The following is a 16,032-nucleotide window of genomic DNA, read 5'->3' as shown; positions in this document are numbered from 1 at the left end:
GACGGCAATGAATCCACACCCAAAAGCATTGAGCAGTGACCAGGGTAATGGAGAAGGAGGGATTTTGTTCTACGATCTCGAGCAATTCCACCTGGCTAGCTTGGAATTCGTGTAAGATATGAATACCCTGCCTTGTCCTTTCCAGTGCCGGGACTGCCTTACAGAATGGAATGTCAATTGATTCTCATTTTCCTGTGCCTCGTGGTGACGCGGACTTCCGTTTTCGTTTTCTCATTCTCGCTCTGCTCTCTCATCCACGTCTCAGGATGGAGTCGGCGTGTGTGTTAAATAATGCCCACGCCGAAGCAGCAACACGTTTGGTGCTGACCGCACAACTGCCGCGAGAGAGAACGAGTACCCAGTATCTGCACGATGCAACATTGCTGTTGTTCAGGACATCGTCCCGATGCCTAAAATATCCGTGGCGGCTCCATATCGGCAGTTGAAGGACACGCTTGTCTGGAAGCGTGTGTACCTCGTACCACAATAGAGTCAGTGGCTAGCACCGTCGCACAGAACGGAGTACACGGTGTATTTCATCTAAGCCAGGCGGTCAATCGGTCAGCAGTCGCAATGCCCCCGATGCCCATTGAGCCTAGAAGGTGCAGATTGACGGAGGTCCAAGTCGGCAGTTGAGACTCACGATCATCTGCCGAAACTCCTCCGCCTCCCAGATCCAAACTGTCGTGACTCTTCGCTCCCTTTTGCACACCCTTTCGCTCGTCTCTCAGGCATCGGCAATGTCGACTGGCCTTCTATCTCATCCTGGCCTCGGTTTCATTTGCGTCTTCGCCCACGCTACACCCCACATGCAATTCCGCCCTGAGCCGAGCCCTCCACTCGCTCCTTGGACTGCCATGACTGGCCAGCTGTTCGTACCATTGCCCACGGAGCATTGCCTCGCGGTGTTGCGGCTGGCGCTGAGCATTACCAGTGGACAGCCACTCGTTCGTAGATGGCAGCCACCGAGCCAACTAATTCGCTGGCCTTGTGGATGAAAGGTGTTTACATGATGCTCGCCGCTGCAGGACCCTCCATTCATGCGAAAGTGAACTGCCGAAGCGGAATTGGCCACTTTACTCGTTGCAGTAGTCATTCAAGCTCACCGGGATTGGAGAGATCTGGAGCTCGAGTGACGGAAGCATGAATCGCGGAGACGATTGACGTCGGACTGTGCGACCCGTACATCAGGACCACCATATCTCGCATCCTCCCAGGTAGAGTTTCTTGAATCCGAAGTTGGGTGCATCATCTCCTTCACTGTCTCCCAAACGTCGTGGTCGCCATGCTCGAGTCAATTATTCCCGCCATCGTCAACAACTGGCCGATTGCCCTGGCCGTTGTGGGTGTCGCTTACTTGCTCAAAAACTACTTCAACCATGGCCTCAACAAATATCCGGGCCCGGTGTTGGCGAAATTCACAGACTGGTGGAGGTTCTTTGATGTATTGGGGAGACGGCCGGATATCACACATCTCAAACTACACCGACAGCATGGAGACGTCGTCCGACTGGGCCCGAACATGCTGTCCTTTGCGAATCCGCGGGCATTGAAGACGATATACGGATTGAACAAAGGCTTCGTCAAGGTACGACCACCAACCTCGAGCGCTGGCCGTGGCCTCGCTAACACGAAATTTACAGTCCGGGTTCTATCCCGTGCAGCAGGGAGTCAGCAAGGGCAAGCGATTGCCGTCGCTGTTTTCAACCACTGACGAGGCCTACCACGCCAACCTTCGCAGATCCGTCAACAATGCCTTCGCCATGAGCCAACTGGTTCAGTACGAACCTGGCGTGACTGAGTGTGTCGAGGTGTTTCTCGACCAAACGGAGAAGCTGTATGCAAGCACAGGCAAAGTGTGCGACTTTGCAGAGTGGCTCCAATTCTTTGCTTTTGATGTAAGTGGGGCGCGCCTGATACCGCCGAGCAAGGTTCACTGACTACGGCCAAGGTCATCGGATATATCACTTACAGCAAACGACATGGCTTCATTGAGGGAAACAAAGACGTTGATGGCATGGTCGGATATCTCGGACACCTGTTTTCCTATGTAGCCCCGGTAGGTGTCTCTCCGTTCGGGTGTTGCACACATTCTGACTCGCCCAACTCCAGATCGGACAAATACCGTGGTTAGATCTTCTGTTCTTGAAGAACCCGCTGGTTCTGCTGCTGGATCGGCTTGGGGTCAAGCTGTTCGCGTTTCCAGTAGCAACCTTTGCGCAACAACGAATGTCCGAACGATTGGCTGAAATGGAAGCCCAGGGCATCGAAAAGGGGACGTCAAAACCCGATCTGTTGTCGATGTTCTTGAAGGCACAGAACGACCGTCCCGATTTCATGACTGACCATCGAGTTCTGACCATGGCCATCTCAATGGCGTTTGCTGGGTCAGAGACCACGGCCATCAGCTTGGCTGCCGTGTTTTACTATCTCCTGCGCAACCCGCGATGCTACGAGAAATTGAACAAGGAGTTGAACGAGGCCGTGGAAGAAGGAAGAGTCGCAGACACCCCCACGGGAACCGTAACATGGACAGAATCACAACAACTGCCGTATCTCGATGCCTGTATCAAAGAGGCATTCCGAATGCACCCAGCGGCAGGACTGCCTCTGGAAAGAATCACACCTCCGCAGGGGATTGAGATCGATGGCCACTTTATTCCGGGAGGCACCATTGTTGGTTGCAATGCGTGGGTCATCCACAAGCGGGAAGATGTCTTTGGATCCCAGGTCGACAGCTACATCCCCGAAAGATGGCTTGATGTTGGGAAGGAACAGCTAAAAGAAATGAATGGCACATTGTTCCAATTCGGAGCTGGCTCGAGAACGTGCATCGGCAAGAACATCAGTCTCCTGGAGATGTACAAGTTGATACCAGCGTTCCTGCGACGGTTCGAGGTAAGCCGTTGCATCACGGATGCCGCAGATCCTCTCAACACACAATCATCGGGGCTGACAATTACGTTTGCAGATCGAATTTGACGACCCGAGCAGAGACTGGAAGTTGCATAATGGTAAGTTGTCTCCAGGAGCCGCTTGACTCTTCTGTCGTTGACGATATTGTAGCGTGGTTTGTCAAGGAGCACGATTTCTACTGCCGGTTCAAGCCAAGAAAGTCGCATTGAGCCGGCTGGGTCTGTTCAACGTGCGTCTGGGTGACCAATCGCTAATAGCCACCCGCCTTTCCCACCGATAAGAGGAGTGGTAGCAAGACATGGCCGAAGATCAACAGAGACAATGGCGCCGTCCAGTGGTTTGTGGAATGTGCGACGGAATAAAGCCTCCGGATGTAGAGTCCATCAGGGCGTGAAAGGTGCCGGCGACGGTATATACAATTTTGTGTTCTCCAGCACGGTCTTTTCTTCCTCCCAGCCGCCGTATCATGGCATTATCTTTCCGTCTCCGGCTCCACATTTTGAACCTGCCATGCCACGACGTCGGTCGCCACGTGACTGCGGGATGTTCTCGCCCGATAGACACCAGCCGGCCCAGAGAAGCGAGACCACAAAGCGATAGCGGGCTTAAACACAAGATGCCAGAAATTGCGACGCTTGCGTAATCAAAGATTCGGTCTCGGGAGACTGATTGCGACGTCGATTGAGCGTGATGTGGTTTGCGCTCTAGGCAGCTCAATGAGGTACCTGTTTCCCTGGTGATCCGCTGTAATTATTGTATTTTGTCCCCCTTCAGCTCAGCCAGGACCGCCCGTGCTGTCTCCGTAGTCCCCGCCCGCAAACGTGACGGGGAATTACAGTAGATGCTTGGGACATGAGCCATCGGTCAATTGCCCTTGATGGAAAGACATCTCACCCACTGGTCCAGCAAGCAGCCTCCCCGTCAGTACGAGGTAGGTACAGGGTACGGAGTATTTGGTATGCGTTTCCGCAATATCATAGTACCCAGTACGTCACTCTGCAGACCGTTCGATTGGGGTACTCGTAAAGAGGGGGAGGGGGTCAGCGGTGCAGGTCCGCGCGCCTTAGGTCAGCCGAAAAAATCCAATACCCTTGAATACCCCGTGGACGACCCTGGTAGGCTTTCCGATGAACCTTTTTGTCGGCCGAGTGCTTTGTAGTTAGATCCGATTGCCCTTGGCCCTCATTCCTGTAGCCTCAACGGTATCAAAGCTGGGAGCATCCACCCCACCAGCAAGAGGGTCAGCTTGGTCCTGGTCCGGCGCGGCTGTAAGGCGCCTTTTTCTGCGGGAGGGGCTCAAAGTCACAGTGTGCGGTTTGGGCTGGGGGTCGAAGGGGGTTTCTTGATTGTTAATTCACCGTGGGGTGGCTCGTATTGTGTGCGCCCGTGTGCGTCGCCATGCCATGCCATGCCTTGCGAAACGTGGTCGAGAATGGAATTGATAAGAAGGCCCGCGGTCCTGCCGTCAGAATTGTTCTCTCTCTTTCTATCTCTCCACATCGCCATCGGTTGTCTCTCTAGGTAGCCGCAAAAGGGACCTCAACCAGTTCTCTGCCCCTCATCCACGCGTCTTTTGTTGACTGACTTACTTTGAGTCCGTTCGCGACCAATCCGGCGCAACTCATCCAGCCCCGAGACCTGCTGTCCTTCACAACCATCCAGCCGAGTACTGCAATTACCTACCATGGGCTCGCTCAGCAAGACAGATACCTTCCTCGAGGCCGTCAAGGACCGGCGCTCCATCTACGCCCTCGCGGCTGAATCGCCCATCCCGGACTCCAGGATCGAAGAGATCGTCAAGCACACCGTCACCTGGGCACCGTCCACGTACAACGTCCAGTCGGCTCGCGCCGTCGTCCTGTTCAAGGAAAACCACCAGAAGCTCTGGGACATCGTGAAGAAGCACATGGCCGACGTGCCGCTCGAGGGAGGCATGCGGGAGTACATGGACAGTCGCATTGCCGGGTGGAGAGGCAGCTATGGAACCGTCATGTGGTTCGAAGATCAGACGGCTTTGGATGGCTTGGCCGAGAAGAATCCCATGGTCGGCGGCATGCTGACTGAGTGGTCGGATCATTCAACGGGCATTCACCAATTCATCGGTAAGGTCCACGCACATTCTAGCGATGGCTGTCCTCATGTCCCAGAATACTAACCTTCATATGATGCGCAGTCTGGACGGCCCTTGAATCCGAAGGTTTGGGCGCGAACCTTCAACATTTCAACTTCCACCCCGGCATCACCGCTGAGATCAAGTCGACGTGGGCCCTTCCCGAGGCGTGGAAGCTCAAGGCCCAGCTCATCTTTGGGAAGCCCCAGGAGGAAGCCAAGGAGAAGACGTTCGAACCCATTGACAAGCGAGTGTTTGTGAAAGCATAGAGACGGCGAAAGACTGCAAGAGACAATCCAATATAGGGTTTATCAGCATAGATAGACGCACAATGCAGTGTCCTCGAAAGAGATGGCGTGGCATAGAGGGGCCAAATAGAGATATCAGCGACGCGTGGTGCATGAGCCGTTCATGGTCACGACAGTATCCGTGCGTGCGAGTCCGGTGAGATCGAATCTGATACAGGATTGCTCCAACAATCATTGACCTTTTCGGTTTTCGTCACATGAAGTACACGCCCTTTGGCCAAAAGGTAATGCCGCTGAGACACGGAGTACAGGTATCGAGATAGGAGCTTCAGTGCGTGATCGGTGAATGGAAACACGCGTTCGCTCGCACGTGTGACCGCAATACTGTGCAGTACCTTACGTATGCTGTTTGTAGCGCCAAGTACGGCTACGGCGGAACAGGAAGGCGCTCGTAGCAGAAATAGATCAGCGAGAAGCGAAAGGCAAAAGGCAAAAGAAAAGGCAATCTGGCATGTGGTACGGAGTACGTGTGGTGCATGTCCGGAGTCTGGGCCAACCTGTCAGGAATCTTCGGATTACTGCCGAAAACCCTGAAAAGCCTTGTCGCATAAGTAAGTAACTCTTACCGGGCGCTAAATATAATATTAGCAGTGAGTGACCAGTTCAAAGCCACGTTTGTGAGTGCTCAGTACGGAGTCATTCGCCGATGAAATACCTACAGTAGGTATAGGCATCCTGGGTGACGCCTTCACACTAACGCTGAAGACGGTGACCCTGTGCCAATACTGTAGACTGCGGGAGAGACGGAGCAGAATCCACGAGGTCCCCCGTACTCTGTGCACACTACTCATATCATAGCCCTTGCAACTGGCGGACTTTTTACCGAAGACGTCGACAACGCCTAGCCACGAGACCGGCGAGCCGGCGCGAGGCTGGAGGTCTTTGCAGCACGAGGTATGAATGGCCCGTAAGCTGATTGCGCCGTGATGCCGCAGCCACTGCCAAGATGTACTGCGCATTCTCCTTGTACTACATACAGCACGGGTACAAGTAGGTACAGTAAGGTAGCTACGGTGTAGCGCAAGAAGTTAGTACCGTGCACTCCTCGCCTGGCCGACCCGGCATTTAGCACGCCCATTCGCAGTACTCAGTACCCGTACCCGTACCCTGCATCGACGACCTTACCTTACTTGGGTTTGAGACCGCAGTGACTTCGGAACTCAGTGTACGGAGTAGTTGCCATCCATCTGGCCCCGGATTAGTCCTGCATACACAGTACACAGTACACGCTTCACGTCTCGTTCTGGTTTTGACATCCCCAAGGACCGACCTCGGTGTGTACCGGGTATCTCTTGTCCACCACCTGCAGATGCATTCGTGACCAATCTCTCACTCCTCCTTCGACGTCGTATTCCTTGCAGTCTTCGCTTCCCCAAGTCCAATTGTACCGCCAACATGGCTGCTTCCTAAGATAGATTGTTTCTAGCACGGCTCTCGGCCCGGATCTGAACGCATTCGCCTTCTGCAATCGTTCTAGGCTTTCAATGCATGTGAGATAGGATTCCATGCCCAGCCTGCCCTACCGGCACCGCTCCACTTGTTGAGGCTGTGGTGAATACTAGGTAGACAAGCAGCATGCCACGGTAAGCCACAGGCCTGAGCATCCAAGACTGAGAATCTTATCTCGGACCCTGCTGACTGGGATCTCAGGCCATCTCGTGCATGGATCTTGCTTCTGCAGGTCTTCCAGGCTGCTTGCGTTACATCTCTGGTCTTAATGTGGGCGAATGTTCCCCCCAGCGCCGCGGTGCTGCGTGAACACCCACCACGAGCGTCTTCAACGTTTCTGCCACTCTCATCGGTCCTCAAGAGTGCTCGACTTCGTTGCCGCCCTGTCCACCCACATACCGCCAGCCACGACCAGTCGAGCTCCACCGCTCCACACACATGTCAACAGGCCCTTAAGCTCGTCCAGCAAACACCCCTCTGACGGACGACGGCGGTGAGATCGACTCACCGCGCAGCCCGGGTCGTCGTCCAACGGCGTGCCGGCCACAAGGCCACGAACAAGAGCAGGCTGCCCACATGAATTTCCACAATGACTACGAGGTCAAGGCTGCCATGATGCCTCGGATCAGCACATATCCCGTGCGTCCAGCCGCACGACCGCCTCAAGAGACAGAAAGGTAGGCAGGGTGAACAACCTCCCCCCAATTCGCACGAGACGCGGCTGGCTGGCTGGCTTGCCGAATGTCCCACTGAAGCAGATTTTTGTTCCCTAGCAGCGATGACGCGTGCGATTGCTGTCTGTATTGCATCCTGATGTGCCTGACCTGCTGCTTTGCCGGGGACTTGGCCAAGCGCAAAAAGGTCGACCGGGCCGGCCCTCGACGGAGCTCGGCCTTCCTCTACACGAGAGGCGGCGTACGACCGCAGCTCCCGCCACAGGCACTCCGCGCCGTTCCGCGGATGAGACAGATGTCGCGGCCCCAGATCCCATACCATCCGCCGCCGATGGAGTATCCTATGTCGGGTTTCCAGGGCAGCGGCTTCGACATGGCAACCGGTGTTGATGAGATGGAGGATATGGAAGAGATGGAGCAGGTGGAGCACACTGAGCATGTGGAATATGAAGCGCTGGGAGGCTCGCAGGGAGCGGAGGCCGAAGAAGGAGCCGAGGGTGGTGAAGAAGGCGAGGTCGAACTTGAGGCCGACGGAGGGGCGGCAGGCGGTGAAGACGATGGTGAAGAAGTCGAGGCTGAATATGAGGCCCAGGAAGAGGGAGGGGGAGGTCTTGATGGTGGAGGCGAACCCGAGGCCGAGCAAGAGCGGCAGGCAGGCAGAGGACGCGGGGGTGACAGGGGTGGTGGACATGAGGCGGAAGCAGATGTCAACGACTCTCAAGAGCCCGAACAAGATGGCATGGGACAAGGGGGCAGAGGGCCATGAGGAGTGAAGAAAACGGACCGTGACAGCCTTGTTGGCGAGCCAGCCATGAATATGTGCAGTGTACATAGTGGTGGCGCATGGCTCGGCGTACTTGTACGGTATGAACACATATACATACCCAGGTGTCTCATTCACGCGCATGGCTGCGTCGTCAGGACTCCCTTTCCAGCCGCTGACATCCTGCTATGGTCAGCCGAAAGACAATGCAATCAGTGCATACTGCATCCGCGTCGCGTCCATGACAGCTATCTGCTGTCCACCACTGACGCAAGCGGCGAGATAAACCACGCGGTCGCCCATTCCGGTCGAGGCAGCCTTGTGACACGATTCGATCCTAGCTTCCGGAGTACAAACTGAGGACCGAGTCGTTCGTACCTCGTTACCTTTTCGACTGGATTCTCACTCTCTCGTGGTTCAAAGTGGTGGCTCGCAGCCCCTGAAGCTTCGCATTCTGGTGCCGAGGCTAAGGCCCAAGGGGGAATAGCGCGGCTGTTTGGGCCAACCGTCACTCCACCATTGGCAATCAACCACCAGCAATTCTTCCCCTGCTCACGCAATCAATCAACCACACAACCCCCTCTCATTCCCCGTGGCACTTTCGCTTTCCTTCGCAGCGACATCTGTGGATTTCCCAACGAGGCATCAGAAGACCCAAGAGTAGCTCGGTAGACTCGCGGGCGGAGGAGTTTGGAAGAGGAGCAGCTTGAGCGGTTCTGACGGCAAAACAGCCCCTATTCCGTGCGAACGCGAGGGACCGGTGGTCAGCAACTTCGCATCTCACCTTATTCGATCTTGTGTCGACGCCGAATTCGTGTGTCTCTCTTCTTGATACTCCGTACAGTGCGTCGGTTTCCATATCGACACCATCTCACCGCGCCATCACCATGTGGCCGTTCTCGACTCGGCTGCCCGCCGTTCTGGCTCTTTTGGTCACCACTTTCACCATCCTCGCCAATGCATACCGCCCCGTCCAATTCGTCAAACATACCGGACAGTCCGGCCGGGCCGACCAAGCCTTCAGCCTGGTCAACTACTACAACACCACGACGGCGCAGTCCGACCTCTACGTCCGCATGTGGATGTTCCGGTACGACTCGAGCAATAAAGGCTGGGCGTCGCTCGGTCTCGGGCCCCAAATGAAAGGCGCGCTCATGTTCATCATCTACGGCGACCCGGCGAGTAATGATCTAACCATGACGGTGCGGACCGTGGATGGCCATCATCCTCCTCGACCGCTCGACGAGATGAAGGATTTCTACTCCGGCGAGGTCCCCGACGTCGAGGTTGTCGGCACGCGCTTCGAGGCGTACACGGGCGATTGGTACTCCGAGCAACTCAAGGCCAAGCCCTCTCACTTGGGCGTGGCGGAATTTATCGTGCGCGGCTACGAGAAATTCACGGCCCCGGCGTTGGGGATCCACAGCGATAGCACCAAGCAGTCGATGATTTGGAGCAGTAACTTCAAACAGGACTTTGAAGGGGATTTCTCCTACGAGCGGAGCATCGACATGCACCAGTTCGGGCTGGGATTCGGGTTCCTGTGGGTCGACCTGCTGAACGCGAAGAGCGAGGTTCCATTCTTCCAGACCATCGACGAAGTCAGCGACCACAGCGGGTTGAGTGAGATTGGGGCCCCTGCCGTCCCGAGCGACGAGGAACTCAAGAAGGGCGACGAAATCATCGCCGCGCAGTTGAACGGTGGTACAGGCGAGGGTTCGGCGGACGCTACCACTCCTGGGGATAAAGAGGCTTTGCCACAACCACCAACGGCCGATTCGGACACATCTACGCCCGGTGCCGATGATGGCTCCAAGGTCGAAGAACCCGTCAAGACGGTCAAGCAGTGGAATATCCGCTCCTTCATGTGGTATGCAACCCCCTTCTCCCCCCCCCCTACCCCCCAAAGCCCAAAGGTCGTCGTGCGCTTCTCATGGCAGTGGCTGATTGACAAAACTAACCACCGTTGGCAACCCCCTGCTTAGGCACCTCCATGGCCTGCTGTTCACCCTGGCCTTCCTCGTCGGGTACCCGCTCGCGATCTACCTGCTCCGCTCCCCACGCACCGCCGCCGCCGGCACGGCCTTCAACTACCACTGGACGATCAATGCGCTGTCGTCGGTGTCGGTGTCGATCGGCGCCATCATCGGCTTCATGAACTCCCGCTCCATCTCCATCTTCCACCAATACCTCGGCATCCTGATCGTGTGCGCCCTGGCCGCGCAGACCGTGCTGGGCTGGCGCCACCACGTCGTCTTTGTCGCCACGGGAGGCCGCAAGACCTGGATGTCCGCCGTGCACGTCTGGCTCGGCCGCGCCGTCTTGCCCGTCGGCATGGTCAACGCCGTCCTGGGCCTCATGCTCCGCCGCTACGGCTGGCTGACCATCTCGCTGTGCGTGGCGCTTGCGGTCGTCGAAGTCGTCGTCTTGACGCTCGTGGTCGGCCAGGCGAGGAACAGACGGCCCGGCGCCATGCAGAAGGGGGCCAGCGCGCCCCCAGCTGACGAGGCAGAGGAGTACTTCCAATTGACGGGCGATGACGACGACGAAGATGACGACGACGCGTTCAGCGACGACGAGGAACGCGCCGGGCTGAGTGCCGAGGCGAGGGCCAAGAAGGAGGCCCAGCGAGAGGAGCAGAGGAAGAAGCTGGCAAAGTTGGACAGGGTATAAAACTTACGTATGAGACGGCGGTATATAATCGATCATGGGTGTACGGAGTCACATATGAGACGGTATATAATCGGTCATGGGTGTACGGAGTACGGAGTAAAGAGGGCGTGGATATAAGAGGAGCGAAGGTCATTTAATGACCTTTCGGTATGAAGCCATCGATCATCAATGGCGTACTCTGGGCTGTACGAAGTAGCCTGGTCTGGGCGTTGGCGTGGCGTGGCCAGTACCCCGTACGAGTTACTTTGACGCTCCTCCTGCTTCATGTTACGCTTCTTCCGGTTCTTCCCCAGTCTTGTTAGTTCTTGTTATCGGATTCCTGTGGTATGAAAATAAAGGTTCTGCCACGCAAGCGATGTTGGCGTGGCGTGGCGTGGCGCGACACGTACGATATGTACGGTATACATGGACGCAGTACGCTGGGCCTTGCGTGGCGCCGCAAGGGTACTATGTACCTAGAATGTGAGAGGAGAGGAGAGGAGAGGAGAAGAGAGGAGGAGTCGTTCACAGGCTCCGGCACAACCTGTCAGGTCTGATGATGTTTGTCCGGGTGCAAGCCAGGGCAAGCCAGGTCGAGTCAGGCCTACGGACAGGACTGTAGTGTAGTAAGTACTCCGGAGTCATCTGAATATGAATATAAATCTGAGTCTGGCAGATGATGACAATACGTATGTCTAGGTATGTCTATGTCTAGGTATGTCTATGTCTAGGTATGTCTATGTCTAGGTATGTCTATGTCTAGGTATGTCTATGTCTAGGTATGTCTATGTCTATATCTATGTCTATGTCTCCTCCGTATCAGAGACATGTCCTTCCTCCGAGGACTTAACCGTCGCGTGGACTCGGTGTTCTTTGATCATTCATCCTGCCGTTCGGTCTTATAGCACAAGTCCTGCGGTCGCTGTGTTGCGTGGTACTGGACGGTACGTACCTAGGTAGCATAGGCTTGCACGTGCTAGAGCACTCCGTACAGAGGACACATTCGGCCCTGAGCTGGTTTGGTCCTGAGTTGAGTCAAAGTGAAGTTCGAGGTTCGATCGATGCCGAGTGCGCATGTTCTAATCATAAATCGAAGCTAATTGTCGCTTTTGCTGCTGTCTCTCGCCACGCCTGGGTCCATACTCCTGGCCTGTCATTGCCAAAGCCGTATGATGCTCGGTGACCAAAGATGGTACCTACCTAGATAGGTAGACTCTTCTCCCAGCTCACGTGTGAGTCACCCAGGCCGTCGAGGCGGTATCGCATTTACTGTTCAACCACCTACCTATATCGTATCCTCCTCGCACTTTCACAACTCAACCCCTCCATCCTGCCCTGCTTTACTGCGTGCAAAAAATGCCAATGGAGACCCAGATCGGCGGCATATGCTTGATTGTCGCCTCTCTGACGCTTTTTCGATCTTTAGCCACTTTGCTGTCCTCTCCTTTTTGTTGTGCTTGAGCTGCGCATGGCTCATGACGAGGCTGGCCGGACCATGAAACGTGGGGAGAGAATGGCTTCATCCCGGGAGGCAAGGGATATGTCTTTGGTTTTTTCCAGCCCAGCTTCGACGGTATTATATCGCGCGCGTGTCCTCATTTCATCCTACTTTTCTGGTCGTTTCGTATCAGCGGAGCATACAAACACAAGGGCGTTCTGGGACGGTCCAGGCGCTCGGGGAAGGGGTGGCCGGTTCATGCTCGTGGCACCTTTGCTCCAGCAAAGTCAGCTTCTCTGGATCGGCACTGTACCTGTGAATCTTAGCGCATCGAGGAGGTGGTCAAGCATGGCTGCGGACGACGGCACGGCGCGAGGCGCGGTGCTGGGTGATGGCGAGCAGACTGTAAGACTAGGAGCGTATGGCTAGAGGCACAGTCTTCCATATCAGAGCCGAGGCACAAAGCCTTTCGGAATGGCGGAGACTAATTAAGGTATGGAGGATGATCCTGGTCTGAACCTTACCGCATTGCCGCGGGTACTCTTCTCAAGGTCCTTCTGTCTGTCATACATGCGTAGAAATCTCGAACCGCGGAAATGTCTGGTCAACAGAAAAACAATAACCATCTGTTTCAAAGACACCGATCGCTGCTCTCCTTTAGATGTTGTCACCACGGCGGCCTCCAAGGCTTCAAGAGTGTGAAATGAGAACGCAGGATTTTTTTTTCTCCAGAGATCCGTGTGTATAGAGTAAGGACATACACAGTACTTGCAGCTGAGTACAGTAATTACCCTCCTCCAACGCATTCATGCCCTCAAGGGAGCTCCACGCAGTGGAAGAGCCTTGGAAGAGTTTGAACATTGCCACCGTCGCTGAGTCGCTGCCCACATCCTCCCGAACGCGCGCGCGTCCTGCCCGACGCATAAGTACCCTGATCCTTGTTTGGGTCATGTCATGGACACAGCGTTCTCTCACGACATGTGTGGGGATACATACGGCATGAAGGTGGTCATGCATGGGTGGTATTCCCTTGCATACCCTGTATCAGCACTTCACACCATGGGAATATCGAGTGTCATTCCATTTTCATTTCTCTCAGATCACTCCATCTGCGGGGCCTGTGGCCGAGACACGCTACGAAAAACTTGCGCGGGCGGAGTGACAAGGTCTTCGTGGCATTATGCGCCTCGTCACCTTCCGATCGGTGCCCCAGGACTGTCGAATCGCAGCAAGAAGGGTCTGCATTCAACCGCTTCAGCCCTTTAGCAACAAGGGCCCTTGGTCCCCGAGGCCAGGCCCATCCTGTTCGAACAGCAAGTCATTTCTTCGAGTCAGTCGCAGGCTGCAAATGAAAGTGCTGTGGGTTTTCAAGGACCACCATCCCGCCGTGGGAGTTTCGGCGGGGTACGGGATTCGAGACCGTCGTATTCGGAACGGTAGTACTTGGAAGCAATGCGTAAGCAACAATGGCACTGATATTCAAACTGATGGAGAAGGATAAAGGGGTTCCAAATACAGGGATATGGCAATCGGTAAGAAGGAAACAGTATCATCATACAGCCATCAGTTGCCGCCGGCAAGCAGCAACGTGAGTGTCAAATCGAACCCATATGTCCTCCTTCGTCCCGTTCCATCTACAGCAAACAATCAACGATGTCTAAAAGATAAAAACCTCATGATTAATGAATACATTGCAAGTGTAGAAAGGGTCTCGACACGTCCATAACGGTGAAGGTAGCCGTCAGGATCCTCCACCCGAGTGACTGGTGCTCTCTAGCTCCGCACTTGACGCAAGCTTCGACTGTTGGTGTCGGGGGGTGGTCGGGCCCCCGGGCATTTCTGTTGGACCGTACCCGTACCCGTACCCGTACCCGTGCGCGTGCCCATGCCCATGCTGCGGATAATGATAAGGATTGGACGGATACATCGCATCTGGCGATAGAAGGTCATGCTTTGTCGAAGAGCTCATTTCATGACTGGGACCGGCGTTGCGCTTGGCCTTGTTCTTGTTTCCTCTCCGCCAGAACAGCAGTAGACCGACAAGGGCGATTAGCACGAGTGCCCCACCGATGCCGCCACCTATGCCACCCCCAAGAGCTGCGCTGTCGGATGAGGACCGGTGGGTCCCCTGGTTTGTGTCGTCTGTTGATGGAGTCGGAGTCGGAGCAGGAGTAGAAGGAGAGCCAAAAGGGGTCGAGCTGGTCGCAGGTGCTGCGTTTGTGCGCGTGCTGCTGGGGCTTGAAGTTGTGGGTGTCGAACTCGAGGACGTTGTCACCACCGCTGGTTCCGTGAGGTTGATATAATGCGAGAAGAAGAGTGGGGTGGCGTCAGGCTGATCGCAGTCCCAGGCGGCCAGGTAGGCGATAGACCCGTTCTTCAGGTCAATCGGACTGACGTCGCCATCCCAGTAGATAAGGCTTGTGGTACTCGCTTCGGGGCAGTCTGGACGTCCTTGGTTAGCACATTATCACTCCTAGCATAAAGGTGGCGAATACCTAGGATCGTACGGGCTTGGACACTGTCGGGATTTCCTTCTTGCTGCAGTGTAATCATCAGATTGGTATGGTTGGTTATCCAATTCCAGTCGATGGACTGTTGCACGCCCACTGTCCAATTCTGGTTGGACCAGAATACACTTGGGTCGACGTTTGCCTGGGGTCCTGGCAACGGCGGGCTGATGAAATGATTATTTGGGTCGACAGGTCTGTTGTCCTGAGCAGAGACAGAGCTCAAGAAGAGATACAGTGCACACTGCAGTGCCATTGACGTCCTGGCTTTCCTCTCAATCATGGCAGAGACGTCCTCCGAATATGGATTGAGAACACCAGTAGTCAAAGAGGCTTCGACCGGCGAGGCGGAGGAGACATGGCGTCGAAGGTGTGTTTAAGAGGCGCAGAAAGTCAGTTCAGGTCGTGCCGACGGCAGAGATGCAGTCCCTTGAGCCTGCAACGCGAGGGAAGACGGGCGGCCAGTCTCCTGCCTGACGAGAAGATCCGCCCAGCATAGCATAGTGGCCAAAGCACGGCGGGTCGGGTCCTAACATCCTGGGCATCGAGGACAGCATCGAAATTTGACCCAAACAGTCGGCCCCTTCGAAACGCTTGAGGCTGGAAAGCATCATGACCCTGTATGTCCGAGACCGCCCCAGGTTAAGCCAGCGCCGAAGATAATGCTGCCCTCAATCACAAGCGAGAAGCTCTCACTAGCCTCCCAAGGCAAACAGAGATCGTAGTATTGACCCACCCCTTGTATTGGAGTTCCGTGTTTCACTTCCCAGCATAGCATTACTATAGTAAAGCCTGGCAGGGGTCTATAAAGGCAGGGGATTCGAGATTGGCAGACGTATAACCTGTAACTGGGGCCGGGGATGCACCGGTGCTAACAAATTGGATTTGCGCCATGAGCGCGCCTCGCAAGACTGGTCTTCCCGGTTAGCTAGGGCAGCACGACTCCAGGCCGGGATCTGCGTGTTCGGGTCAGGAGCTAGATCCCGTATAGCTACCATTCGCAAAGATCAAAGGCCTGAGATCCATTCTTCTACTCAACCCGGGACAGTACGCTTCGCGATGGCAAGTGATGGTGGGCGCTACTAGCCTAATGTTGAGGTCTCAGGAATCACAAAGGCACGAACCTCTCTCCTTGCTATATTCCATGACTTGCGTAGTTCGTATGCATCGGGTGCTAGTTAGGTCCGAGCAAGCCCAAACACCAGTGCTGTCGCA

General features: G+C 55.3%; 3 protein-coding genes across 3 annotated transcripts; all 3 read left to right on the top strand.

Moving 5' to 3' along the window:
• Nucleotides 1–1,285: 1,285 nt before the first annotated feature.
• On the top strand, nucleotides 1,286–3,125 carry G647_00145 (uncharacterized protein; the record flags this gene model as incomplete). The annotated part of the gene is made up of 6 exons (XM_008723548.1): nucleotides 1,286–1,588; nucleotides 1,644–1,898; nucleotides 1,952–2,059; nucleotides 2,113–2,898; nucleotides 2,972–3,014; nucleotides 3,067–3,125. The coding sequence occupies 6 exons, from the start codon at nucleotides 1,286–1,288 to the stop codon at nucleotides 3,123–3,125; spliced, it is 1,554 nt and encodes a 517-aa protein (XP_008721770.1).
• Nucleotides 3,126–4,600: 1,475 nt separating this feature from the next.
• On the top strand, nucleotides 4,601–5,295 carry G647_00144 (uncharacterized protein; the record flags this gene model as incomplete). Its single annotated transcript, XM_008723547.1, has 2 exons — nucleotides 4,601–5,018; nucleotides 5,090–5,295. 2 exons carry the CDS (start codon nucleotides 4,601–4,603, stop codon nucleotides 5,293–5,295), a joined length of 624 nt encoding a protein of 207 aa, XP_008721769.1.
• A 3,812-nt stretch (nucleotides 5,296–9,107) lies between these two features.
• G647_00143 (uncharacterized protein) lies at nucleotides 9,108–10,893 on the top strand (the record flags this gene model as incomplete). The annotated part of the gene is made up of 2 exons (XM_008723546.1): nucleotides 9,108–10,090; nucleotides 10,206–10,893. The coding sequence occupies 2 exons, from the start codon at nucleotides 9,108–9,110 to the stop codon at nucleotides 10,891–10,893; spliced, it is 1,671 nt and encodes a 556-aa protein (XP_008721768.1).
• Nucleotides 10,894–16,032: the final 5,139 nt, after the last annotated feature.

The sequence above is a fragment of the Cladophialophora carrionii genome (assembly GCF_000365165.1).
Source record: "Cladophialophora carrionii CBS 160.54 unplaced genomic scaffold supercont1.1, whole genome shotgun sequence".
NCBI classification, from domain to species: domain Eukaryota; kingdom Fungi; phylum Ascomycota; class Eurotiomycetes; order Chaetothyriales; family Herpotrichiellaceae; genus Cladophialophora; species Cladophialophora carrionii.
Note: the sequence above shows the minus strand (reverse complement) of the source record. Positions and strands in the feature narration are given on the sequence as shown.